Source organism: Muscardinus avellanarius (assembly GCF_963383645.1).
Source record: "Muscardinus avellanarius genome assembly, chromosome: 16".
Lineage (NCBI taxonomy): Eukaryota > Metazoa > Chordata > Mammalia > Rodentia > Gliridae > Muscardinus > Muscardinus avellanarius.
Window position 1 is genome coordinate 756,014 of NC_137802.1, and position 23,104 is coordinate 779,117.

At 60.1% G+C, this 23,104-nt stretch overlaps 1 protein-coding gene across 1 annotated transcript; it reads left to right on the plus strand.

The window, feature by feature from the left end:
• Positions 1-109: 109 nt before the first annotated feature.
• Positions 110-19,993, plus strand: LOC308275025 (scaffold attachment factor B2-like; the record flags this gene model as incomplete). The annotated part of the gene is made up of 25 exons (XM_080713034.1): positions 110-295; positions 579-666; positions 3,322-3,351; positions 3,517-3,581; positions 3,654-3,857; positions 5,239-5,370; positions 5,586-5,741; positions 6,947-7,013; positions 7,056-7,620; positions 8,043-8,092; positions 8,740-8,843; positions 12,000-12,149; positions 12,234-12,334; positions 13,364-13,494; positions 14,456-14,547; positions 15,562-15,698; positions 16,058-16,354; positions 16,687-16,827; positions 17,304-17,340; positions 17,918-18,021; positions 18,138-18,338; positions 19,198-19,368; positions 19,410-19,519; positions 19,598-19,652; positions 19,849-19,993. The coding sequence occupies 25 exons, from the start codon at positions 110-112 to the stop codon at positions 19,991-19,993; spliced, it is 3,519 nt and encodes a 1,172-aa protein (XP_080569160.1).
• Between the last annotated feature and the right edge of the window lie 3,111 nt (positions 19,994-23,104).

Consider the following 23,104-nt stretch of genomic DNA (forward strand, 5'->3'; position numbering starts at 1 on the left):
GCGAGTGCGTTTTCCTCTTAGGCGGCGCCATTTTGTGTCCAGAGCCGCTATCGCCGCCGGCGGTGTCGGGGCCGGGCGGGCGGCGGAGGCCCGGGGGGGAGGAGCGAGGATGGCGGAGACGCTGGCGGGGCCGGGCGACCCGGAGCCCGGCATGGCCGCCCTGGGCTCCGGCGCCTCGGACAGCGGGGCGCGGCGGCTCAGCGAGCTGCGGGTGGTCGACCTGCGGGCCGAGCTGAGGAAGCGCAACCTGGACACCGGCGGCAACAAGAGCGCGCTCCTGGAGCGGCTGGAGAAGGTGAGGCGGCCGCCCGCGCCCTCCGGCCCCCGGGCCCCGGCACGCCCCGACCCTGGCCGGCCGGCCCGACTGCAGACCTCGGGGCCGGGTGTCCACCCGGGAGCGGCCCGGGTCCCGGACCCCAGGCGCCCGCGGCGAGAGCACGGGCCGCCAGGGCGCCTCCCGTGCCCGGGGGGCGGTGCAGGGCTGCGGGCGCCGTCGCCGAGGGTCGCTGCTTCCCGAGGACGGCGGCGCCGGGCGGCTCGCGGCCAGCCCCGTTGCAACTCTGGGTTCGTCCCGCTAGGCAGTTAAGGAAGAAGGGAGGGATCCCGGCGAGATCGGCCTGGAGCTGGAAGCCCCGAGCAGGAGGACGCCCTCGAGATGCACGAAAGGTACTCGGGCTGCAGAGGCTCCGCTCTGGGCCTGGCGCGCCTGCGGTCCCCTGCAGGAGGATCTCGGGGATGAGGCCAGCCTCAGCAGCCTGGCGAGGCCCTGTCTCCAAAGGAGTCGGGAGAGATGCGGTTTACCGGGAAGTAGAGTGCTTCTGTGTTCAAACCCCAGGACCTAGAGAAGGACGGGGTGGCATGCTTCTTTTTTTTTTTTCTTTCTTTCTTTCTTTCTTTCTTTCTTTCTTTCTTTCTTGCTGCCAGGGTGGAGGGGATTGAACCCAGAGGCATTCTAACGCTGAGCTCTATCTACCCCAACCAGATTTGTTTTTAGTTTTTCATCTTGAAACTGGGTTCACCAAGTTGGTAAGGATGACTTTGAACCTGCAATCCTCCTGTCTCAGCCTCCCAAGTCCTGGGATGACAGGTGTGGGCCACCGCACCTGGCGAGTATTCGCATACTCTCCTTTTTTTTTTTTTTTTTTTTTTGGTATTGACGATTGAACCCAGGGGTATTCTATCTCCCAGCTACACCCCCAACTCTATTTTTTTGTTCTTTCTTTTGAAACAGGGTCTCACTGAGTTGCGGAGGGTCTCACAAAGTAGCTGAGGCTGGCCACAAACACAGTCCTCCCACCTCGGCCCCCCAAGTACTGGGATGACAAGCGTGCGCCACCACGGCCAGCTCACTGTATTTTACCAGTTTGTCTCCCCACAAGGCGTGTGTGTGTTTTAAGAATTTGAGACATATTCTGCCCAAAGGTCCCCCTCACCCTACTGGGCATTGAATCCGGGGGCATATTACCTCTGAGCTAGACACCCAGTCCTATTTTACTTTTTTAATTTGAAACAGAGTCTCATTAAGTTGTGGAGGGCCTCGCTACGTGGTGAGGCTGTCTCAAATATGTAACCCTGCCTCAGCCACCCCGGTACTGCGACTCCAGGTGTGCGCCCCCATGCTCAGCAGCTCAGCAAGACCCTGTTTCAAAACAAAGAGGACTGGGGGTGTGGCTTGGAGGTAGTGCCACAAGAAAAGAAAGAAGAGCTTTGGTGACGGGTCACATTCGTTGGTAAAGAGACTCCTACAGCTCAGCTGTGGAGGATTGGGAGCTTCTTTCTGTGTGGATGTGAAGCCCGTGGAGAGGAGCGCGGAGGCCAGTCCCAGGGCAGGGCCGTCAGGGCAGAGGCGCCCCGGCACGTGACTCACTACGTGCTGCGCTGGCCCCCAGGTTGGAGTGAGGGCCTAGTGAGGACCGCAGGGCTCACTTAGGACGCCGCGCACCGCGGCTCTAGTAACAACAAGGTCTAAACCGAGACCTACTAACTACAGATGGGAACGAGGGGCCTGGTCCGTCCACGGATACATAGGCTGCAGTTGAAAGCTTGTCAGTGTGATTAGGATTGTGAGTCAAGGCAGGAGTGGGGTCGAGAGGCGTGCGAGTCCTCGTCCCCAGGTCCCGACCAGACCTGCAGGGCTGGGGAACCCGCGCACGCAGACGGCCCCGCGGCGCTCCTGCTTGGGGGCCCTGGTTCTGCGTCCCTCCCTCCTGTGGATTCGGTGTGGGTGACTATTTAGAGGCCTACGCAGGGGTACGATTCAGCTGGACGCCTTGTGGTCAAGAGGAGAAGCTGTGGTTAGGTAGGCGAGAGGCTGACGTTCAGTCTCGGTCCCCGTGCCGACTCGGATTCATTGTCAGCGGCGGCTAAGGAAGCGCGAAGCCTGGCGGGGTGCTACGCCCGCGAGAGCGCCGCCCGAGCCGCGAGGCGCAGCTCGAGGCTGCTCTACGTCGGACGCGGACGCTGCACGACACCTGTAAAAGTATTTCCAGGAAGCTTAGAGGTTTTGAAAGTGGTTTTAGGTTTTAGTTTTAGAAAGTCTGCATGAGAGCCAGGGTTCGCTCCCCAGGACCACCAAAGAGAAAAGGACAGCGCGTGAGGAGGTGAAGCGGCAGCGGCCTCCGCCCTCGCGGCGGCCGTGTTCTGACCGCCACGCGCGTCCTACATCCCGGCCCGTAAGTGCATCGGAACACTCACACTCACACACGTGCTTTCACACCGTGGGTATTTTTTTGGGTGAGTCTCTCCTGTGCCAATCGTCTTGGGAAGTGCTGGTTTTGAGGCCTGGAAGTTTCAGCGGCTGTCCTGGGGTCTTGAGCCTTGTTCCTGTAGACGGCGGGGGCCACGCAGCCTCTGGCGGATGTGCCCCGTGCGTGGCGTCCAGGCTGACCCCACTTGCAGGTGGAATGAGTGCCTGCGTCTTCACACATTGGCCAGCATCCTAAAAGTGGGATTCTGGAACACAGGGCGTGTGGTGTGTGTTTGTTTTTGCAGGGTTGGGGTTGGAACCCAGGGGCATTCTACCTCCGAGCTATAACCCCTGCCCCATTTTGTTATTCTTTATTTGTAACGGGGTCTCATTGAGTTGCAAAGGGCCTCACTAAGCAACTGAGGCAGGCCGCAATCCTCTGGTCTAGCCTCCCAGTGCGCGCCACCACGCCCGGCTACAGGGCGTGTGGGTTTTAGGAATTGAGACACACTCTGCCCAAAGATTCCCCTCCATCCAAGTGTTGAGGTCCCTGCTCCCTCCCCGGGGCCCAGAGGGCCGCCTTGCTTCTCACCCACCCGGGCCTGGCCCTGCTCTGATCTCTGTGTACCTGTTAGAGGTGCCTTTCTTTGGGGATGCTGAGGTTGGTGAGTTAGTGAAGGAGCCTCCGCGCCGGCCTGGGTGACCGAGGTCTCCGCACACTCTTCCACCCGAGGTGGTGGCCCTCGGTCACCTTTGTCACGTCCTGACCCGCGTGGGGCCGGCCGGCAGTGCAGCCGCGGGGCCTAACCAGGCGCTTGTTCTGTAACTAGGACACAGGACGGAGGAGGAGGGCTCGGAGGACAACGGCCTGGGAGACGATCCCGGGGACGGCCAGGTAGGTGTCGGCTCCTGCGGCCGCTCCGCTTCCAGCCACCCGGCTTCTGATGCTTCTTGTCGCTGTCCCCAGGAGGGTGCCGAAGCAGGTCTGGACACGGCGCGGCCCGTCAGCGTGATGGACGGCGGTGCGTTGGAGGACGCAGCGGCCGAGGAGAGGCTCGCTGCAGACTTGGGGGCGGGCGGCACTGACGCCAGCGCCCCTGACTCCTCGTGTGGCAGCACAGAGTATGTGGCGGCACCGCGGGGACGGCCGGCTCGGCTCGCGGCACACGCTGTAGGTAACTTGGGGCCACGCGGCACGCGCGAGCGGCCCAGCACCTGGCCGGCGAGGGCCAAGCTCGGCCGAGCTCGGGCTCCGTGTCAGGCCTGGGCAGAGCACTAGCTCCGCGTGACCGCCAGTGGCCAGGTACTGAAATGCGCGGAGCTTGTGCTTCTCAGCAGCGTCCTGACTGCAGAGCAAGAGCACCCTCCCACGTGCGCGAGCCGGGGCGGCCTCCTGCTCGTGCTCACCCTACCCGCTCCCGTCCTCGCCTGCCCAGCTGCCCGGCCCGCCTGCTCTGGCCGGCCTTCTCTTCACTTAAAATGGTGTTTTCGGGGGTGCTCTTGTAGGCCTGCACCTCGACCTTCAGCTCCTGGGCCAGGAGCTCCTAACCGCCCCGCATTGGTGCTGGAAGGCCAGAGGCCCGGCGCCTCTGGAGCCTGTCGTGCACGCCTACCCTCTAGCTGGCCGCTTAGCCCAGGCCTTGGGTCCCGGGCTCTAATCTGGACAGGCGAACAGACCTTTTTGTACTTTACTTAAAAAGCAAAAGGCCTGCGCCAGAGGCTCGATCCGTGCTGTTACCTGCTGTGCGAGAGGCCCTGGTTTCTGTCCTTGAGCCCCTGCCTCCCAGAAAGGCCTTCAAATTCAGAGTCTGTGGAGGGCACCGGAGAGGAAAGATTGAGGCCAGGTGCTTTCTATCTCTGATCTATACCCACAGCCCTTTTTTACTTTTTGTTTTTTGAAACAGGGTCTCACTAAGTTGTGGGTGGAGGCCCTTGCTGAGTGGCTGAGGCTGGCCTTGAACCTGTGATCCTCCTGTCTCAGCCTCCTAAGTACTGGGATTAAGCATGCACCACAGAGCCTGGCTTAAGTTTAGTGAACTTGCCAGGTGTGGTGGGCACACTTGTCATCCCAGTACTCGGGAAGCTGAGACAGAAGGGTCACGGTTCTCAGAAGGCCTCAGCTACATAGTGAGGCCCTCTGCAACTTGGTGAGACCTTGTTTCAAAATAAAGAATTAAAAAACGTATATATAGGGCTGGGGGGGTAGGGGGTGTAGGTTGGAGGTAGAATGTTCCTGGGTTCTATCCCCAGTTCTGCCAAAAAAAAAAAAACAACTCAGTAAACTTTACGGCGATAATTCTCCTTTGTTCAGTAAGAAGAGAACAGGGTGGAGCTACGTGTCTCCGGGGCTCTCTAGCTGAAGTAGCAGCAGCTGCGAGCCGCGTCAGCAGGTCGGGGCCCCGGCTGACTAGTGGAGCTTGGAGTGGCACGTGCGGCTGGGTCTGCTCGCTGGGCGGGAGGCGGGGACGCAGGAGCCTAGAGAGCGGCCAGGTGTGGGCCTCGGCATCCCGCCCGCCCGCCGGCTCACAGAGTGACGCTCCGTGTCCTTTCAGGTGGGGGCTGACGGCGTCGACGGCACCTGGGAAGCTCCGCCGCTAGGCCTCAGGCTGACTCCGGTGAGCGCCATCTCGTTGCATGGTGTCGGCGGTTCTGACGAGCGGGGGGCTTTCCACGGGGAGAGGAGTGTGAGCAGGGTGTGCTGAGCGTGTAAGGAAGCTGAAGTGTGGGAGCAGGGTGCGCTGAGCCGCGGGGTCCAGCCTGTTTGTGGCTTGCTGGGGCTGTGTCTCGGCCCGGCAGGGATGTTGCGTGATGTGCAAGGTGTCTGCGTCGCCTCCACCCCGGTCCTAGGGATCTTGGCCAGTGTTGGCGGCCCTGGGCTGCTCCGCTGTGTGGGGACCAGCGCCAGCCTCGGGTGGAAGGTTGTGACCGCCCACCCGGTCCCGGGGAGCTGGCGAGTCCGGCTTGTCTGCACCGCAGCCTGGGAGAGTGGGCCACGTCTCCTGGAGTGGAGGGAGTGACCTGGAAGTGGGGCACGGGGCACACGCCTGTCATCCCGGTACCGGGAGGCTGAGGCAGGAGGATCGTGGGTCCCAGGCAGCCTCGGAAACTTAGCACGGCCCTCTGCACCTCTGCAACCTAGAGCCTGTTTAAAGAAAAGACAAGCCGGGCGTGGTGGTGCACGCATGTCATCCCCGCGCTTGGGAGGCTGAGACAGGAGGATCGCGCAGGTTCGAAGCCAGCCTCAGCTACTTAGTGAGGCTGTCAGCAACTTAGTGCGACCCTGTTTCCAAATAAAATACAAAAAAGTTCTGGGAGTGTAGCCCGGAAGTAGAAAGCCTCTGGGTCCCACCCCTAGTACCACCAAAAAAAAAGAAAAGGGGAAGCCGGCCTGTGTTCGCTGGCCTGGGCTGTGTGCGAGGGAGACCGCCGAGCTGTGAGTGATATGAGGCTCTGCTTTCCCTCTCTCCTTAAACAGGACATCGCAGCGCCTCCCGTGGAGCCAGGTACTGATAGGAGAAGCGCGGCAGTTCTGGTTTGGGGTGTGCGCGCTGCCCTTGCGTTGAGGTGTGTCTGTCTAGAGCTGTGTCAGGTCCTATGAACTGCCCTAGTGGTGGAAGATCCAGGTCGTGCGAGGACCAGAGATTGGAAACCCATGCGTATCACCAGATCTGTGGACGCGCCGTTCTGGCTTCGTGCGTCAGGCACATCGGGTGCGACGTGGTCGTGGCGTCCACCTCTTGGCCACGTAGCGTGGCTTGTGAGTGGGCCTCCCGGCATCGTCCGTGTGCTTGTGCGCACGGGGCAGATCTTGTGTAGTCAGTCTCGGTTGGCTGGGTGCTTCAGTGAAGGCAGGCTAAGGTTGGTGTCAGGCACCTGAGCCCGAGAGGCCCCGGACCCCAGAAGAGGAAGCCGAGCGCCTTCGAAGACGCCCCACGCCTCACGCCCTGGACTGTGTGTATCTCCCGCTGCCAGAAGAGATGGGTTTTCACGATGGACTGTTTTGTGAAGCAAAAGTCAAAGAAGGTTGGAAACAGCCGTTCAGTGGACGGCGGTTGTATTGGTTCGGCCCTGTGGACACTGGAAAGTCAGTCGGAAGACCCAGACTGGGAAGACCCTTGCAGAAGACTGGCCAAGCCCGCGGGGTGCAGGCGTTAGAGCCCGTGGCCATCTCCCCTGTAGCTAGAGGCTCCCTAGCAGCCGGTCGGCGCAGGTAGTGTACCGTTAACTGTGTGTACCGCGGGTTTTCCAATCTCTGTGTAGCGAGCAGTTCTCTTGGTGTTAGTGCGGCAGCCGTGCCAGTTCCACTTTGTGATTGCTTATTTCCCTGGTAATTAAACCTTGTGCCATTCTATTCCTGTTAAATCCGTAGAAAATGAGAAAATACTCGACATTTTGGGGGAAACTTGTAAATCTGAGCCAGTAAAAGAAGAAGGTTCCGAGCTGGAGCAGCCATTTGCACAGGATACAAGTAGCATGGGGCCAGACAGAAAGCTTGCGGAGGAAGAGGACCTTTTTGGCAGCACGCACCCGGAAGAGGAGGAGGAGGAAGAAGAGGAAGAGCAGGAAGAGGAAGAGCAGGAGGAGGAGGAGGAGGGAGATTTAGATTTGGCCCGCGAGTCGACGCGCGCTCAGCGGAGCGAGGCAGACACCCCGTTAGCGGTAGTGAAAAGGGAGCCCGCGGAGCAGCCGGGCGGAGGCGCGCGGACGGACTGTGAGCCTGTAGGGCTAGAGAAGCCAGTTGAGCAGAGTAGCGCGGCCCGCGAGCCGGCGGAGGCCCCGAGCCAGGCGCTCGCGGACGCGCCCCCGGAAGCCCCGAGTCCCGAGCCCCGAGATAGCAAAGACGACGTGAAGAAGTTTGATTTTGACGCTTGTAATGAAGGCCCTCCGGCTCCTAAAGAGTCCTCAACCAGGGAGGGCGCTGATCAGAAAATGAGGTTTGTGGTTTCTCAGTTTTAGACCAGACGCTATCTCCTTTTCATTGTCACGTAATGACACGTAGGCTGATTTCCCGCAGTTGGCCAGCCCCGCTGCTGGAACTGTAGCTTTTACTGCCAAACGGTGTTTTATTTCTCTGCGTGTATTTTTACTGGGCGAGTCGATAACTTAGCTCTTTTTCAACCTACTATGGTTGTGCTTTTAAATTGTCGTTATCTTCAGCTTAATGGAATTGACATTTACGAATCTGACATTGTATTTTTGGGGTCAGATTTTCCAACATAAGCTTGCCAAGGTGTCTTCTAAGATTTTATTTCAGACTTATTTTCTGGTAGGTATTCAGTTTTAGCACATACCATGCTTTTAATTTAGTTCTCATTCATCTTTTACTTGCCTGAGTAACATAAACTTTTGTCTCTAGCTCTTTTAAGGAAGAAAAAGATATAAAGCCAGTCATTAAGGATGAAAAAGGTATGCTGGGTGGGCCTGGCCGGGGTGCTGGGGCGGGCACGGTGGCTTTGCTGCCTTACCACGGTCTCTCATTCCCCTGATGGTTTCCGAGGGACAGCTTTGACGTCTCAGGGTGGCTGCGTTTACATGACAGCTGGTGCATCATCTGTGGGAAGTGACAGTTAAACCCAGGACGGGCTGTCTCTGTCGTTAAATACTACACAGCCGGGCGTGGTGGGCACGCTTGGCATCCCAGCATTTGGGATGCTGAAACAGGAGGATCGCCGTTCAGACAGCCACAGCTACTTAGGCCTTTTGCCACTCGGTGAACCCTGTTTCCAAATAAAGAATAGGGCAGGGGTTATAGCTTGGAGGTAGAATGCCCCTGGGTTCCAGCCCCAGTACTGCAGAAACAAAACCCAAAACACTGCTGCATAACAGGAGCTTCAGACACTGCCATTTGGGTTGAGAACTGATCGTCCACAAACATTCAGGCACAAAAAGCTATCCTCTTCCTCATGTGCGATGGCGTGGTCTATGCCGTGCCCACTCCCCTGCCTCTGTCCTGTCGGTGGTAGTCGCCTTCTGAGCTGGGGAAGGGTCTGCAGGGGCCACATCTGCAGGCGGGCTTCCTGGCCCTCGGTACAGTGCCCACCCTCCCTCCCCAGCAGGCCGTTTGGGCACCAGTTCTGGACGGAACCTGTGGGTCAGCGGGCTGTCGTCCTCCACGCGCGCCACAGACTTGAAAAACCTCTTCAGCAGATACGGGAAGGTACGCAGCCCCTACCCCCGCGTCTGCCCGGCGGCCTCGCCCTGAGGTGAGAGGCTAGAGAGCCCTTCCTGCTGTCCAGCTTCATTGCTCTCTCATCTCTGATTTAAAACACAACTCAGCGGGCGTGGTGGCACACTCCTGCAACCCCAGGACGTACGTGGGAGGCTGAGACTGGAAGATCGCAGGTTCACAACCAGCCTCGACAACTTGCGTTTCTAAGCAACTTAGTGAGACCCTGTTTCAAAATAAAGAATAAAATAGGGCTGGGGGTGGAGTGCATAGGTAGAATGCCCCTGGGCTCAGTGCCCAGTACCGCAAAAAATCAAACTAAAACACAAGCTGGGCATGGTGGTGCACACTTGTGATCCCAGCATTTGGGAGGCTGAGACAAGTATCACAGGTTGACGGCCAGCCTCAGCTACTTAGGCCCTTTACAACTCAGACCCTGTTTCCAAATAAAGGATAAAAGGGCTGGGGGTATAGTTCAGAGGTAGATGCCCCTGGGTTCATCGCCATTCACACACACACACACACACACACACACACACACACACACCTCAAGCCAGGTGTGGTGGCACCAGGCCTTGGGAGGCTGAGACAGAAGTTCATAGGTTAGAGACCAAGCCTCAGCAACTCGGCAAGCTAGCAAGGCTTTCAGCCATTTAGTGAGACTGTTTCAAAGTAAAAAACAAAATAGTGCTGAGGGTGGAGCTCAGAGGCAGAGCACCAGGCCCTGGAGGAGGGGCCGCTGTGGCGCTTTGCTTCAGTACCTGGTTTCCGGGCTCGCAGGCACCGGCGCCCACAGGCTGGTGCTGCTCAGGCACGTGTGAAGAGCCGCCGGGGACGCGCCTGTGGTCCTTTGTAACTCGCTAAAAGGAATGGGCAGGCTGGGTGTGGGGCGTGCACTCAGGACTTGGGAGGCGGGTACGGGAGATGGTTCATGGCCAGCCTCGGCTACTTAGTGAGGCCCTGTTTCAAAATAAAGACCAGCCGGGCGTGGTGGCGCACGCTTGTAATCCCCGCGCTTGGGAGGCAGAGACAGGAGGATCACGCAGGTTCAAAGCCAACCTCTGCTGGCTTAAAAGACCCTGGTTCCAAATTTTAAAAATATATAAAATTGGTCTGGGAGTGTAGCCCGGAGGTAGAAGGCCCCTGGATTCCATCCCCAGTACCACCAAAAAAATAAAGACTAAAAAATAGGGCTGGAATGTAGATCGGAGGTAAAGTGCCCTGGGTTCCATCCCGAGTACCACAAAAAATAAAAAGAAGGAGATGGAAATGGACATCTTCGGGCCTGTGCAAAACTTCAAGCTGGCATACAGCCGGATGTGGTGGGTAGCCCGTGCCTACAATCCCACTGCTTGGGAGGCTGAGACAGGAGGATCAGGGGTTTGCAGTCAGCCTTAGCAAGAGCGGGACATTGTTTCAAAATAAAAACTGAGCTGGGTGCGGTAGCACTATGCCTGCCGCCCAGCTTTATTTTTACTCTTTATTTTGAGATGGTCTCACCAGTTGCAGAGGCTGACCTCAAGCGTGCCATCTCCCTTCACAGCCTCCCAGATGCTGGGGTGACGGGCATGTGCCGCCAGCGTGGCTTCCCGTTCACTTGACCCTTCTTCCCGCCTGCCCGTCTGTGGGCCGTGTCCTTTTTGTGATTTCTGCCCTAGTGCAACCCTTGCTCCGCCACCCAGCGGTTTTCTTTTGCTCGGGTGTGGCATGGGCACTCGGAAGGGTGCCTCCATTTCTCCGTCTTCTTTCTTCCTTCTCCCTTTTCCCGTCCCCCTGAGAAGCCGCAGTCTGTGGTGGGCTTTGTCTTGGACAGGCCACTGCCTGCCTTGAGAGGCGGGGCCGTGTGGGCTGGCGGCGCCTCCCCACGGCGATGGCGCTCCCCTGTTGTGGCCAGCAGTGGCGTGGGTTCGGAGCTGGCTTTGTGGCTGCGCTCGGCCTGGCCAAGGCGTCGCAGCCCCCACAGCGCTCAGCTGCCGCTCTCCCTCCCTCCCCGCGGCTTTTGGCGCTGTTCTAGGTGTTCTCTTCAGTGGCCCCTCCTGCCGTGTCTGCGGCTTCCTGGGTGGCTGGTTTTTTTGGGGTTTCTGCTGTCTGATCTGGGGTCTTGCCCCGACGGAGGCCGCTACCCTCCTGTCGGCTCGCTGTTGAGTGTGACCTTGTGGCGCTGGTTCTTGTTTCCTGGGGATAACCGGAGTTCTCGTGGGATGCAGTGCCGGCATTCCCACAGGCCGCACCCCAGAGGGCAAGGCCGATGGGGCGACGGAAGGCTTTGGTCTGGCGCTGACGTTTCCCACCACTGGCACAGTGCTCCAGACACGCTGCCTCGTGCCCTGTGAATGAGGCACTTTTCCTGGCTGGCTGCTGGAATGAGAACTGTGTGTGGCCCTGGGAGCTGTGCCGGTGTTCCCTCTGCTCCTGCCGGTCCCGCACAGCTGCTGACGGCCCTATGTCCCCGGGGCTCCTCCCCAGGCCCCTGGCACTCCACGTGTTTCAGTGATTGCGCTCTGCCTTGGTTGGTCCCGGGATCTTGAGTGTCTCCAGCCCTCGAGCCCCACCTCGGTCTCCCTGCCCGCAGCCTGGAGACTCCAGGCAGGAAGCAGGGCCGCCTTCCCGCAGTGGCCGGTCCCTGCAGGCGGCTGGAAGCGGGAGTCGTGCCAGAGCCGCGCTGCCCTCCCCGTGAGGATAAGCGTGGTGTTCACGGTGGAAGGCCGGGCTGGTGATGTGGCAGCTGTGCGTGGCGAGAGCGAGCAGAGCTTTGCTTTGCATGCTGGCGGTTCTCAGAACAAAACAGTTGTGTGCGTGCGTGTGTGTTACTGGGGCTTTCTACTTGTGGTACCTACTTTATATTTTATTTGGAAACAGGGTCTCACTAAGCTGCTGAGAGCCTCACTAAGTAGCTGGGGCTGGCTTTAACCTGTGCGATCCTCCTGTCTCAGCCTCCCAAGCGCTGGGATTACAAGCGTGTGCCACCACGCCCGGTCCTAAACAATTGTGTTGTGGTAGGTCAGGATGTATTAAACACATGGAACGGCTCATCACACAGAACTGATGATTTTGGGAAATAATTCTGATGATCTGTCAACCGCTAGTAATTTAAACAAGCTGTGTGGTTATCTGGGCTAGAAAGGAAGCGCGCCGTTTCTCTTGAAGGTTGTTGGGGCCAAAGTGGTGGCCAACGCCCGCAGTCCTGGGGCACGATGCTACGGGTTTGTCACCATGGCGACATCGGAAGAGGCGACAAAGTGCATCGGCCATCTACACAGGACCGAGCTGCACGGAAGGCTGATCTCCGTGGAGAAGGTGAGGCCCTTCCTGTCTTGTGCGGCGCAGAGTTGGGAGCAGCCGCCGGGTCCACGGAGCACTGGCATCTGTGTTCTGTTCCAGGCCAAGAACGAGCCTGCGGGGAAGAAGCTGACCGACAGAAACCAGCACGGTGTGAAGGAGGAGGCTGCCGGCTCCGACGGGGCGGGGATCAAGGTCGAGAAGTGAGAGGCCTTTTACTTTTTATTGAGCTGCCCCTGAGCTGCACTCCCGGCCCCTTATTTATTATTAGCATTATTTTGCAACAGGGTCTTGCTGGGCTGCTGGGTCTGGTCTTGCCTCAGCCTCCAAAGTACTAAGATGACAGGCGTGTAACGCCACATCGGCTGTGATAGTGTGTGTGTCGGGGAGGAACTGGAAATTGAACCCAGGGCCGTTCTACCTCCATGTACATCCCCAGCCCTGTTTTGTTTGTATTTGGAAACAAGGTCTCACTAGGTTGAAAACCTCACTACCTGCTAAAGCGGGCTGTGAACCTGCGATCCTCCAGGGGCAGCCCCTGGTGCGCAGTGGGGTGCGGGCCCCGCCCCCGCCCAGGGCTCCTGCGAGGGGGCAGGTGGTGGCCTTGGGCCTCCCCGTGACCAGCCTCCCCGCTTGGCCCGACCCAGCTCCTGCTGGCACCCTACTGCCACCATGTCTACCTAGTGAACTAACCTGCAGTTCAGAGAAATGGATCCAGGAGCCCTTCGTAAATATGTCCTAAAACTTGGTCACCTTTTTTGGAGAAAAACTATGCATTTAAGATAAAAGGTTGGCTTCCATTTATGCCCAAGGTCCTGGGCCTCGCAGGACCAGCCTGAGAAACACCCTTACCGCCACACCTGTGGCTCTGTGCCTGCCTTTTAACTACAGAAACTGCCAGACACTCACTCGGGCTTTTGCAGCTAAAAGACTATCCGAAGGCACTCTGGTAGGTAGAATGCCCGCCTTGTTCAGCCCTCAGTACCAGAAAACATAAAGGTAAAATAGTGTTCCCCGTGTACGCGATGAGGCAGGTCTCCGGCGAGGAAGTGCTCCTTTCGGGTCGCCAGAGGCTCCCGCGTGGGCCTGGGCTTTTAGTAGCCGAGTCTCCAGGCGCGTGCGGTCCCGCAGGCACGCCGGGACGCCTCTCCTGCTTCCTGCCGCGGGCGACGCTCATGAGGCCCTTCCTGTTGGAGTCTCAGGAACTCAGGTTTGATGATGTTTTTCAACAGAACTGTCATCAAGAAGGAGGAGAAGATTGAGAAAAAGGAGGAAAAAAGGCCTGAAGACATTAAAAAGGAAGAAAAAGACCAAGACGAGCTCAAACCAGGACCTGCAAATTGTTCTAGAGGCGCAGAGTCAGGTGCGAGCTCGTGCTGGGCCGCCGGGGCGGGTGGCGCAAGGCAGCGCGGGAGGGTGCAGCCCGCGGGAGCAGGTGTGCCGGCCCGCCGGGGGTGTTTACTCCTGCGCCTCCGCGGGGCACCCAGGCTTCTCCCGGGAGGGCCGGGCTTGGCAGCACGCATGCGCCAGCCACGCACGGAACGCCAAGACCTCACCCAGGAGAAAAGCATAAAGAGGTTACAGCTTCTGTGAATGACACACCTAGGAGGGTGTGTCACATGCTGCTCTGTTGGATTTGAGCCTCTCAGCATGTTTTGTGCGAAGCCCAACTCCCTCTCCAAGCAGAAACTGAAAGCCGACAGCCTGGAGCGTGGCTGTGCCTTGGCGCCCTCCCTGGGTCTCGAGCATGGGGGGTTTGCCAGCAATCTCGCAAGGAACGTGCTTTATTTAATTATTATTTATTTATTTGTTTGGTGGTGGAACTGGGGTTCCTGGAAGCCCTTCTACCTCCGGGCTACACTCCCAGAAACCTCTTTTTTATATTTTTATTTGGAAATGGGGTCTCTTAAGCCAGCAATGCTGGCTTCGAACCTGAGCGCTCCCCTGTCTCAGCCTCCCAAGCCCAGGGATTACAAGCGTGCGCCACCACGCCCGGCGGAACGTGCTTTAAAAATGTCCCCGAAGCATGTAAACCCTCCAAATAAGCCACTGCCCAGCAGTCCGAGGCCCGCCGTCGCAGTGCCGGGGCCTCGAGGCAGGGAGCTCCCCTGCAGGTCCCGTGGGCATGTGGCGCGCGTGCAAGGAGTGGATCTGGGCTGGGCTCCCCTGGCCGCACCGCGCTCAGGGCGCGGCGTGGGGGGTTGCGGGACGGCTGGACGGGGCGCCCTGCAGGCTCGGGCCAGCGGTGGGGAGGCCGGCCTTACACCTGTCGCCTGGCCGAGGCACTGCTACGGCGAGTTCTGACAGGTGGTGGTCTCCCACAGGCAGCCGAGGACTGGAACGCACCGTGGTGATGGACACATGCAAAGGCGAGCCGGTGGTCAGTGTGCAAACCACGAGCAAGTCCAAAGACAGAGTGAGTAGCGCTGGTGGCACCGGCGGGCGAGGCACTGCCAGTCACCTGCACGATCTTCACACCTCGGAGTAGTCCAGAGGCCTGCCGTGGACCGCTTCAATTCCACAGCAGACACGTTGCGCTCTGTTGCTCCTTCCAGAACACTTCCTAGGTTAGCGCGCTGGCGCTGCGGTCCCTGGCGGCTCCTGTGCAGGAGGGACTGACTGGCGGGCTGCGCCGTACCCTCGGCCTTACGGCTTCCTCACCGGCTCATTGCTTCCTTAGCCCTGGCTCTCGTCTCGCCTTACGTTCACCATGAGCCTGGGAGGGCCCGCCTCCCACCCGCGTCTTTAGTGTCGCGCGTGGAACTGTCATTCTTGAGTCGGCACACAGCTGGGCGAAACGGGGGCTCTCGTGTTCTTTCCACTGCTTCCTGGCGCAGTTCACGGCGTCTGGCGGGAGGAGGGAGGCCAGGCAAGGCGTGGGGCGGGGCTCCGTGTGCATCGCGAGGAAAGGAAGGGCGGGACGCTTGGACTGGGGTGCCGTACAGCAGCAGCTCTTGCAGTTCCTGATGTTATGGGTCAGGTGGCTGTAAAAGTACAATGTAGAGAAATCTAAAGAGAAGGACCATCTTACCACCCAGCGAGCTGACATTAGAACCCGCGTGTGCGTGAAGAGAACAGTCGGTGCAGGATGCCGCGGGCCCACGGCGGCCTCTGAGGTGGCACGGGCCCCAGGGCCCCTCGAGTGGCACCCAAGAACATCTATTTGGAATAAAGCTGTCATCTGGGCATGGTGCTGGTGTGGGGCGCCCAGGCCCTGAGGGCTGGTGGCTCTGGAGTCCTTGGCTCCGCTCCCACACGGCTGCCCGCAGGTTGTGCGTGGTTTCGCGCCTTGCGCACCAGAGAGCAGGCCTGCACCTGCTGCCCACTGGGCCGCGGGCCTCCGCCGCTGTCCCTCCCGAGACGCTCCTGCAGCTACCCGGGCCTCCTGTCTGTGGGCGCTTTCTAATGTCTGGACCCATTCTGTGAACAGAGTTCCAAGAGCCAGGACCGCAAATCCCAGAGCAGGGAGAAGCGGGACATCTTGTCATTCGAGAAGATCAAAGAGCGGAGGGAGCGGGAGCGCCAGCGCCAGCGCGAGCGGGAGATCCGGGAGACCGAGCGGCGGCGGTGAGTGCGGGCCTGACCTGCAGGGCTGGCCCTCCCGCCGCCCCCAGCTGGCCGGCTGCCTGAGACCCCTGCTGCTGCCAAGGCCGCCTGTGCTTTGTTGGTGGTACTCACCGGGGCAGAAGGACCCTGACCTTGAGCAGCACCTCTTTTATTTTTTCCTGTACCGGGTATTGAGCCAGGGGTGTTTTATGCTCCCAGCTACTTTCCCAGCCCTATTTGGGTTTTGGTTTTGGTTTTTTTGCTGTACTAGGGTTAGAACCTGGGGGTGTTTTACCTCCAAGCTACATACTCAGCCCTGTGTTTAATTCTTAATTTGAAGGGCCTCGCGAGAAGCTGAGGCCAGCCTTAAACCTTCGCAGGGAGCGGGAGCAGCGGGAGCGCGAGCAGCGGCTGGAGGCGGTCCAGGCCCGCAAGGAGAAGGCGCGGCTGCAGCGGGAGCGGCTGCAGCTCGAGTGCCAGCGCCAACGGCTGGAGCGCGAGCGCCTGGAGCGGGAGCGGCTGGAGCGCGAGCGCATGCGCGTGGAGCGCGAGCGGCGCAAGGAGCAGGAGCGCATCCACCGCGAGCGCGAGGAGCTGCGGCGCCAGCAGGAGCGGCTGCGCCACGAGCAGGAGCGGCGGCCGGCGCTGCGCAGGCCCTGCGAGCCCTACGACGGCCGGTGAGTGCGCCCGGGGCCAGCGGTGGGGTGAAAGCGTGGACCAGGACAGCTGGGTGTCCTCAGGCAAAATGGAGCTCATCCTCGTCTCATCGAGTTCTCTGCTTTGGCAGGGACGGGCGCTCTAGTGCCCGGAGTGGGCAGGGGAGGGACGGGCGCCAGGGCTCCCTCGGCCTGTGGGCAGCGGCTTCAGTCCCAAATCAAGCACTAATGGTTGACTGTCGGGTCCGCCCTGCGGGACGTTTTAAACGACGCTGCGTCTAGGAGCTGCCCCCCTCTGTTTCTTGGTTCTCTCTCATAAGTGAAATTTGTACTCTTTTAAAAACATAACCCAGGAGAGAGGAACCCTACTGGCTGGAAGGAAAACGAGCGGCCTTGGGAGACCGGCACCGCCCTGACTTCCCCCGGCCAGATCCCCGCTTCCACGATGCCGACCACCGCGGCCGGGACTGGGACCGGGACCCCACTGCTGACAGGTAAGTGGCCCGGCCCCACTTCTGCGCCTGGTGGCAGGCGGGAGGGCCATGGGCATCTGCAGTGCTGCCTGGTTCTCCCCCCAGTCGTCGTCTGCTCTGGGCTCCGGGAGGACAGCAGGCGGAGAGACGGGGCCCTGCCTGACGCGCCCACGGTCCTGTTTGGGCTCACTGCTGGCTGCTGTGTTCCTGAGCCCATGCTAGTGCCTGGGGGGCAGGCGGGGTCTCCAGGAGGGGCGGAGGGGCGGCTTATCTGGCTGCTCACCTCTGCTCCGCAGCGAGTGCAGGCCGGGGTATAGGAAGGCTGGCGGCCGCCAGGACTGCCCGTGGCGCGGCTTCTCGGGCCCTGGGCAGGGTGTGGGGTTGGAGCCTCGTCCCTCCTGCCTGGCACACTGCGGAGGAGAGCATGTCTGTGCCAGCTCCCTCCGCTCTGCCCAGGCTGCCCGCCGCCCGCTCAGTGCCCTCTCTTCCTTCTGCAGGAGGGACGGGTCGAGGCTGGAGACGCGCGACGGGCAGGTGAGCAGCGCTGGTGCCGCACCCGCGGGCCTCTTTCTCTGTGCCTCAGGCAGGCAGGCCGCCTTCTTAACTGTCTGCAGTAGAAGCCATTAACTTCCTAAGCCAGGCGTGGTGGCGCACGCTTGTAATCTCTGTGCTTGGGAGGCTGAGGCAAAAGGTCACGGTTTGCGGCCAGCTTCAGTTGCTCAGTGAGGCCCTTTGAAAGTTAAGAATAAAAAGCAGGACTAGGGCGTGGTTCAGCGGTAGGATGCCCCTGGGTTCCATCCCCAGTGTTACAAAAAGGAAGTGTCAATCCCCCACCAGCTTAGGCCCTGGGGCGCCCAGAGCCCGCCGCGTGGGGTTGGCAGCCGGCTGCACGGTGAGGGAGCTGCAGTTGGAACGGGAAGGCCACGCGGGTGGCGGGTGTGCACTTAGCGCAAGGCCCGTGCGGAGGAGCACGGCATTGTGTCCGAGCAGACGCCCGGGGTTGAGTGCGGGGTGGTCAGCGGCGCCGCGGCCTGTCTCAGGTGCCGTGCCAGGGAGGACGGCCAGAGGTCCCTGCACGGCTAGAGCCTGGCCTGTCCCCCGTGCCTTCCAGCGCTGCCCTGACGCCCACCATGGCCGGGACGCCCGCGACGGCTGGGCTAGCTACAGCCCCGACAGGAGGATGAGCGAGGGCCGGGGGCCGCCCCCGCCCCCCAGGTGAGCTGTGCTTTCTGGCTCCTCCAGCCTCGCCTCCCGTGTCCGCTGTGCTGGGCCTCTTCTCAAGAGTGCTCCGGTGTCCCAGGCACCAAAAGTCCCCCCGGCCTCGGCCTCAGGCCACCGCCGCTTCCAGCCAGTGAGCAGAACTTGTTCTTTTCCGAGTGCCCTGCCCTGCACCCAGCCTCCGCTGTTGGAGGTCTGGAGTGCCCTTCTCGGGCAGCCAGGGCTCACGCTCCACCCCAGAGCGCCCACAAGCCCCAGGTGCTGGACTGTCGCCTCCCGTCTGCCAAAAGATTTCTTTTGGTGGATTTGTCGAGGTGAGGTTGAGCTGTGGACAGCGGATGGGCAGCCCCCACCCACAAGGAAGCCGCACGGCCCCTGGAGGCCTCCACGCTGTGCTCGAGTTGCAGTGCAGAGCCGAGCAGCCATCGGTGTAGACACCTCGCTTCTGTCAGGCTGCCCTCGGCGAGCACGCTGCACGCGGGTCCTTTCCACCTGGGGTTTCTGTGGATCCTGTTGAACGTGGGACTTTGTCTTGTCAACGCTCACGTTTAAAACCTACTTCAGAGTGCCGGGCGCGGTGGCCATGCTTGTAAATCCCCGTGCTTGGGAGAAGGAGACAGGAGGATCGCGCAGGTTGGAAGTCAGCCGCGCTGGCTTAGGACACCCTGTTTCCAAATAAAAATACAAAATAGGTCTGGGAGTGTAGCCCGGAGGTAGAAGGACTTCCAGGAACCCCAGGACCACCAAGAAAAAAAAAAAAAAACCTACTTCATAAAGCTGGGCGTGGTGGTGCACGCCCATAATCCCAGTACTTGGGAGGCTGAGACTGGAGGATCGAAGGTTCGTGGTCAGCCTCAGCGACCTCATGAGGCCTCCACATCTTAGTGAGGCCAATTTCAAGATAAAACAAAAATCGGGCTGGGGTGTAGCTTGGAGGGAGAGTGCCCCGAATTCAGTCTCTAGCACCCCGCATACATAGTGAGCCACTCCACGGGCAGGCGAGGCGGCGCAGGCCCGCAGTCGCCATACTCAAGTCTCAGACAGGAGGTCTCAGGCCTGAGGACGCCTCCTCAAGTAGACTGCGGCAGCCTACGGAGACCCTGTTTCAGAGTAGAAATCAAATGGGGCTAGGGGTGTGGCTGGTAGGTGGAGTGCCCTGAGCTCCCTCCCCAGTGTCATACCAGCCCCACCTCCTCCCATCCGCCCTGCTGGGACAGTGAAGCCGTGTGCAGAGGCGGAGCATCGCCAACCCCTGCCTCGTTCCGTGGACAGCTGCAGGCGCAACCCTGGCACCTCTCCAGCCCCTGCCCACGCCTGCCCTCTGTGCCCGGTGCGGCTCCCCAGGCGGGCTCCCGGGCAGCTGTGCCTCGCGCTCTTTCCCACAGGGGTGGCCGAGAGTGGCTGGAGTGCGGCCCACGGCTGGGGGACGAGCCGCGCACGTGGCAGGGCGCCGTGGACACGGGCGCGGCGGGCCGGGAGCGGGCACGGTGGCCAGGTACTCCTGGGCGAGGGGCAAGGGCGGGCGTGGCAGTGCTCCCACGGTGCCCCGTGCTCACGGCCTGTCTCTCTGCAGGTGCTGAGAGGGACCTGTCTGTGCCCTCGGGGCCAGGCCACGGCGGAGTGGTGGGGTAAGGACGCCGGCTCACCGCCCTCCCCGTGCCCGTCACCTTGCTCAGTTGGGTGTTTTGGAAAAGAGCCGCTTGTGAAGTGGCTCGATGGCTGCACGCCGCGTGGGCTTGCGTCGTCCCGGCCGGAGACAGCAGCCAGCCGGGAGGGCGCTGGGCCCTGGCGGCAGGTGTCAGGGACCCCTGGCTTTCTTCCTAGGCGAGGCGGCTTCCTGCAAGGCGGACACACCCAGGGCCACGCCGTGCCGGGTGGCGGGCTAGATGGTGGCGGCGTGGCCAGCCAGGACCGGATCAGCAGAGTCCTGCAACCCCACCCGCACCCCCACTTCACCCGCCACTACTGAAGCCCACTCCGCGAGTCTGCAGCAGACGGGCACCGTGGACGGCCACCGGGCCAGCCCTGCCCTGGCCCAGCTCACCGCAGCGCGCACTGTCTCTTTTTTAATAAATGTCTTCTTGTTCTGCCATTTTTAAGATGAGACTTCTGTTCACGAGGTATTCGTCTCCATTAATAACCATGCCAGTCCCTTCCTGTGTGGGACACAGGAAGGAGCCAGTGGAGCCGCTGAGGGCAGGGGTGTGCCAGCTGGGCGACTCCACACCCTGGCTGGCCAGCTCGTGCAACTATGCACCTATCCCCTGTGTCTGGTGCCCGGGGGTGCCCGGCCTCCGTCTCCATCTTGGAATGGCCTACCCTGGTGTAGATGTGTAGAAGGGCCCTGACCTTGCTTCGAGCTAGCCTGCTCTGGTACGCTTGGGTCAGCTGGGCTTCCTGGCTGAGCACGAGGCTGACGCCCTCTTACTGCTGACACTCAGGTAAGCAACGGCCGCCCTCCCAAGCTCCCGTCTCCTGTCTCCCAGGAGGGTTGCAAGTTCATGGCCAGTCTAACCAGTTAGGACCTCTGCAACTTAGTAGGGCCTTGTTTCAAAATAAAGAAGCCGCCAGAAGTGGTGGCGCACGCTTGTCATCCCAGTACCTAGGAGGCTGAGATGGGAGAATCACACAAGTTTGAGGCCAGCCTCAACTACTTTGAGGCCCTCCACAACTTAGTGAGACCCCACTTCAAAATAAAGAAAAAATAGGGCTGGAGGGTAGAAGTCCCCTGAGATTAATCCCCAGTATTGCAAGTAAAAAATAAAAATAAGGAAAGAAGAAAAAATTGGGCTGGGGTATACCTCAGAGGTAGAAGCCCCGGGTTCAGTCCCCCATTCTTTAATAAATAATAGAGCTGCGTGTGGTGGTGTCTGCCTGCGGTCACTGGAGGCTGAGACGGGGGAGTCAGAGATTGGAGGCCGATCTTGGGCACACAGTCAGACTTTCAGCAACCTAGCAAGACCTTGTTTCAAAACAAAAATAACAGCATGGTGGTGCACACTCGGCAATCCTAGCATTTGGGAGGATCGTGGTTCGTGGCCAGGAATGCCCCCGGGTTTCCCTGTGCTCAATTCTAAGTACCAAAAACAAAAATAGGGCTGGGGCTGGAGCCCACCCCCCCCCTGCGAGGAACTCGCCGCCCCGCCAGGTGGCGCCCGGGAGCCGCGCTGCAGGCCCGAGCTGGTGTCCTGCGACCCTGGACCTCGGAACCTGGGGCTCCTGCCGTCGTCCTCTTGCTCCCTCGGGGACCCCGTGCAGTCACCCGAAGAATTCAAGGAGTGAAACGTTTATGCAGAATTCCCAGAGCCAGGCGTGGCAGCCGCGAGCTGGGAGGCTGAGACGGATCGATCGCAGGCTGGAGGCGGCCTCCGCAGGTAGTGAGACCAGCAAGACCCTGTTGGAAAATAAAAATAAAATGGGGCTGGGGCTGAGGCTCGCAGCTAGGGTTCCGGGAGCTGTGGTCGCGCAGGATTTTTTTGTTGTTTTGTTTGTTTGCAGTACTAGGGATGGAGCCTAGGAGCATTCTACTTCCGAGTGGTCCCCCAGCCCTATTGTTTTACTCTTTATTTGAAAAACAGGGCCTCACTGAGTTGCAAAGGGCCTAACAAAAACCCTGCGCTCCGGCAGCTCCTGTGTGGACAGCACTGAGCTGTCGCGGATGAAAGTGACGGAGGGAGCCGGAAGGGCAGCCGCTTCCACCAAAGGGCTTCTCGGCCCACAGGTTCTACCTTCACGCCGCCCCCAGCCCGTGGAGACACGGCCTCACTGCACCCACCGACTCCACCACGTTGCTCTCGGACCTTGACCCTCGCGCCTCAGCCTCCGGGGCACTAGGCTTCCAGGTGCGAAAGGCGTCCAAAAGCAGCCGCAGCATCTATCGCCTTCCACAAACGTGGTTCTGAAGGCCGCCTGCGGTGGGCGTGAACCCCCTCGCGAAACCCTCAAAACCTCATGCTAGGGGATTTGTTTCTGGACTATTAGACTGGAGAGAATTCTAGGGTGGCCAAACACTTTTGTAAGTTTTTTTTTTTTTTTTCTTTTCAGTACTGGGGATGGAACCCAGGGCTTTCTACTCGGAGCTATACCCCCAGCCCTGTTTTTTATTATTTATTTATTTATTTATTTATTTATTGTAGTACTAGGGGTGGAACCCAGAGGCTTTCTACCTCCGGGCTATACTCCCAGACCTATTTTATACTTTATTTGGAATCAGGGTCTCACTGAGTTGCTGACAGCCTCACTAAGTCGCTGAGGCTGGCTTCGAACCTGCGCGATCCTCCTGTCTCAGCCTCCCCAGCGCGGGGATGACAAGCGTGCGCCACCACGCCCGGCTTTTGATTCTTTATTTTGAAACAAGGTCTCACTGAGTTGCAAAGGGCCTCACTGTGTAGCTGAGGCTGGCCACAAACGTGGGGAAGACAGGCGTGCGCCGCCACAGCCGCAGAGAAGTCACACCCGATCACGCGGGGCTGCCCCTTCCTCACGGGGTGGCGAGGGCAGCCCGGCCCCCGCCGGCCCAGCACGGTGCCCCGGCCTGGCTCTGACCCACTTCAACGCGACTCGCTGGGCGGCCGGGCCTGGCACTTGCCCAACGAGGGAGGCGGCGGCCGGGTCGCAGGGAGCTGGCTCTGCAGGAAGAGCGAGCCCTCGCCTGCCGGCCCTGGAGGCGACCGTCTGTCTCTACCTCGGCCTGGCCCGGGGCCTCCCCGCCCCTGCTCGGCGGCGCCTCCTGCCCTGTTGTTCATGCGTAAATTGCTGTGTGTGTATCATGTTGTAACCCGCCTTGATGCACACAGAAGCTTCCAGCAGGGACGTGGCTGTGTGCATAGGCCAGCAGGGGGGTAAGATGGGTCCTTTCCTTTTTTGCAGGTCTGGGGATGGAACCCAGGAGCATTCTACCTCCAGCCCTATTTATTATTCTTTATTCTGAAACAGGGTCTCACTGAGTTGCAGAGAGCCTCACTAAGTAGCTGAGTCTGGCCTCGAACCCGTGGTCCTCCTGTCTCAGCCTCCCGAATGCTGGGATGACAGGCGTGCGCTCCAGATGGGTTCTTTCTGTCTCCCAGCCCAACATGGTAGT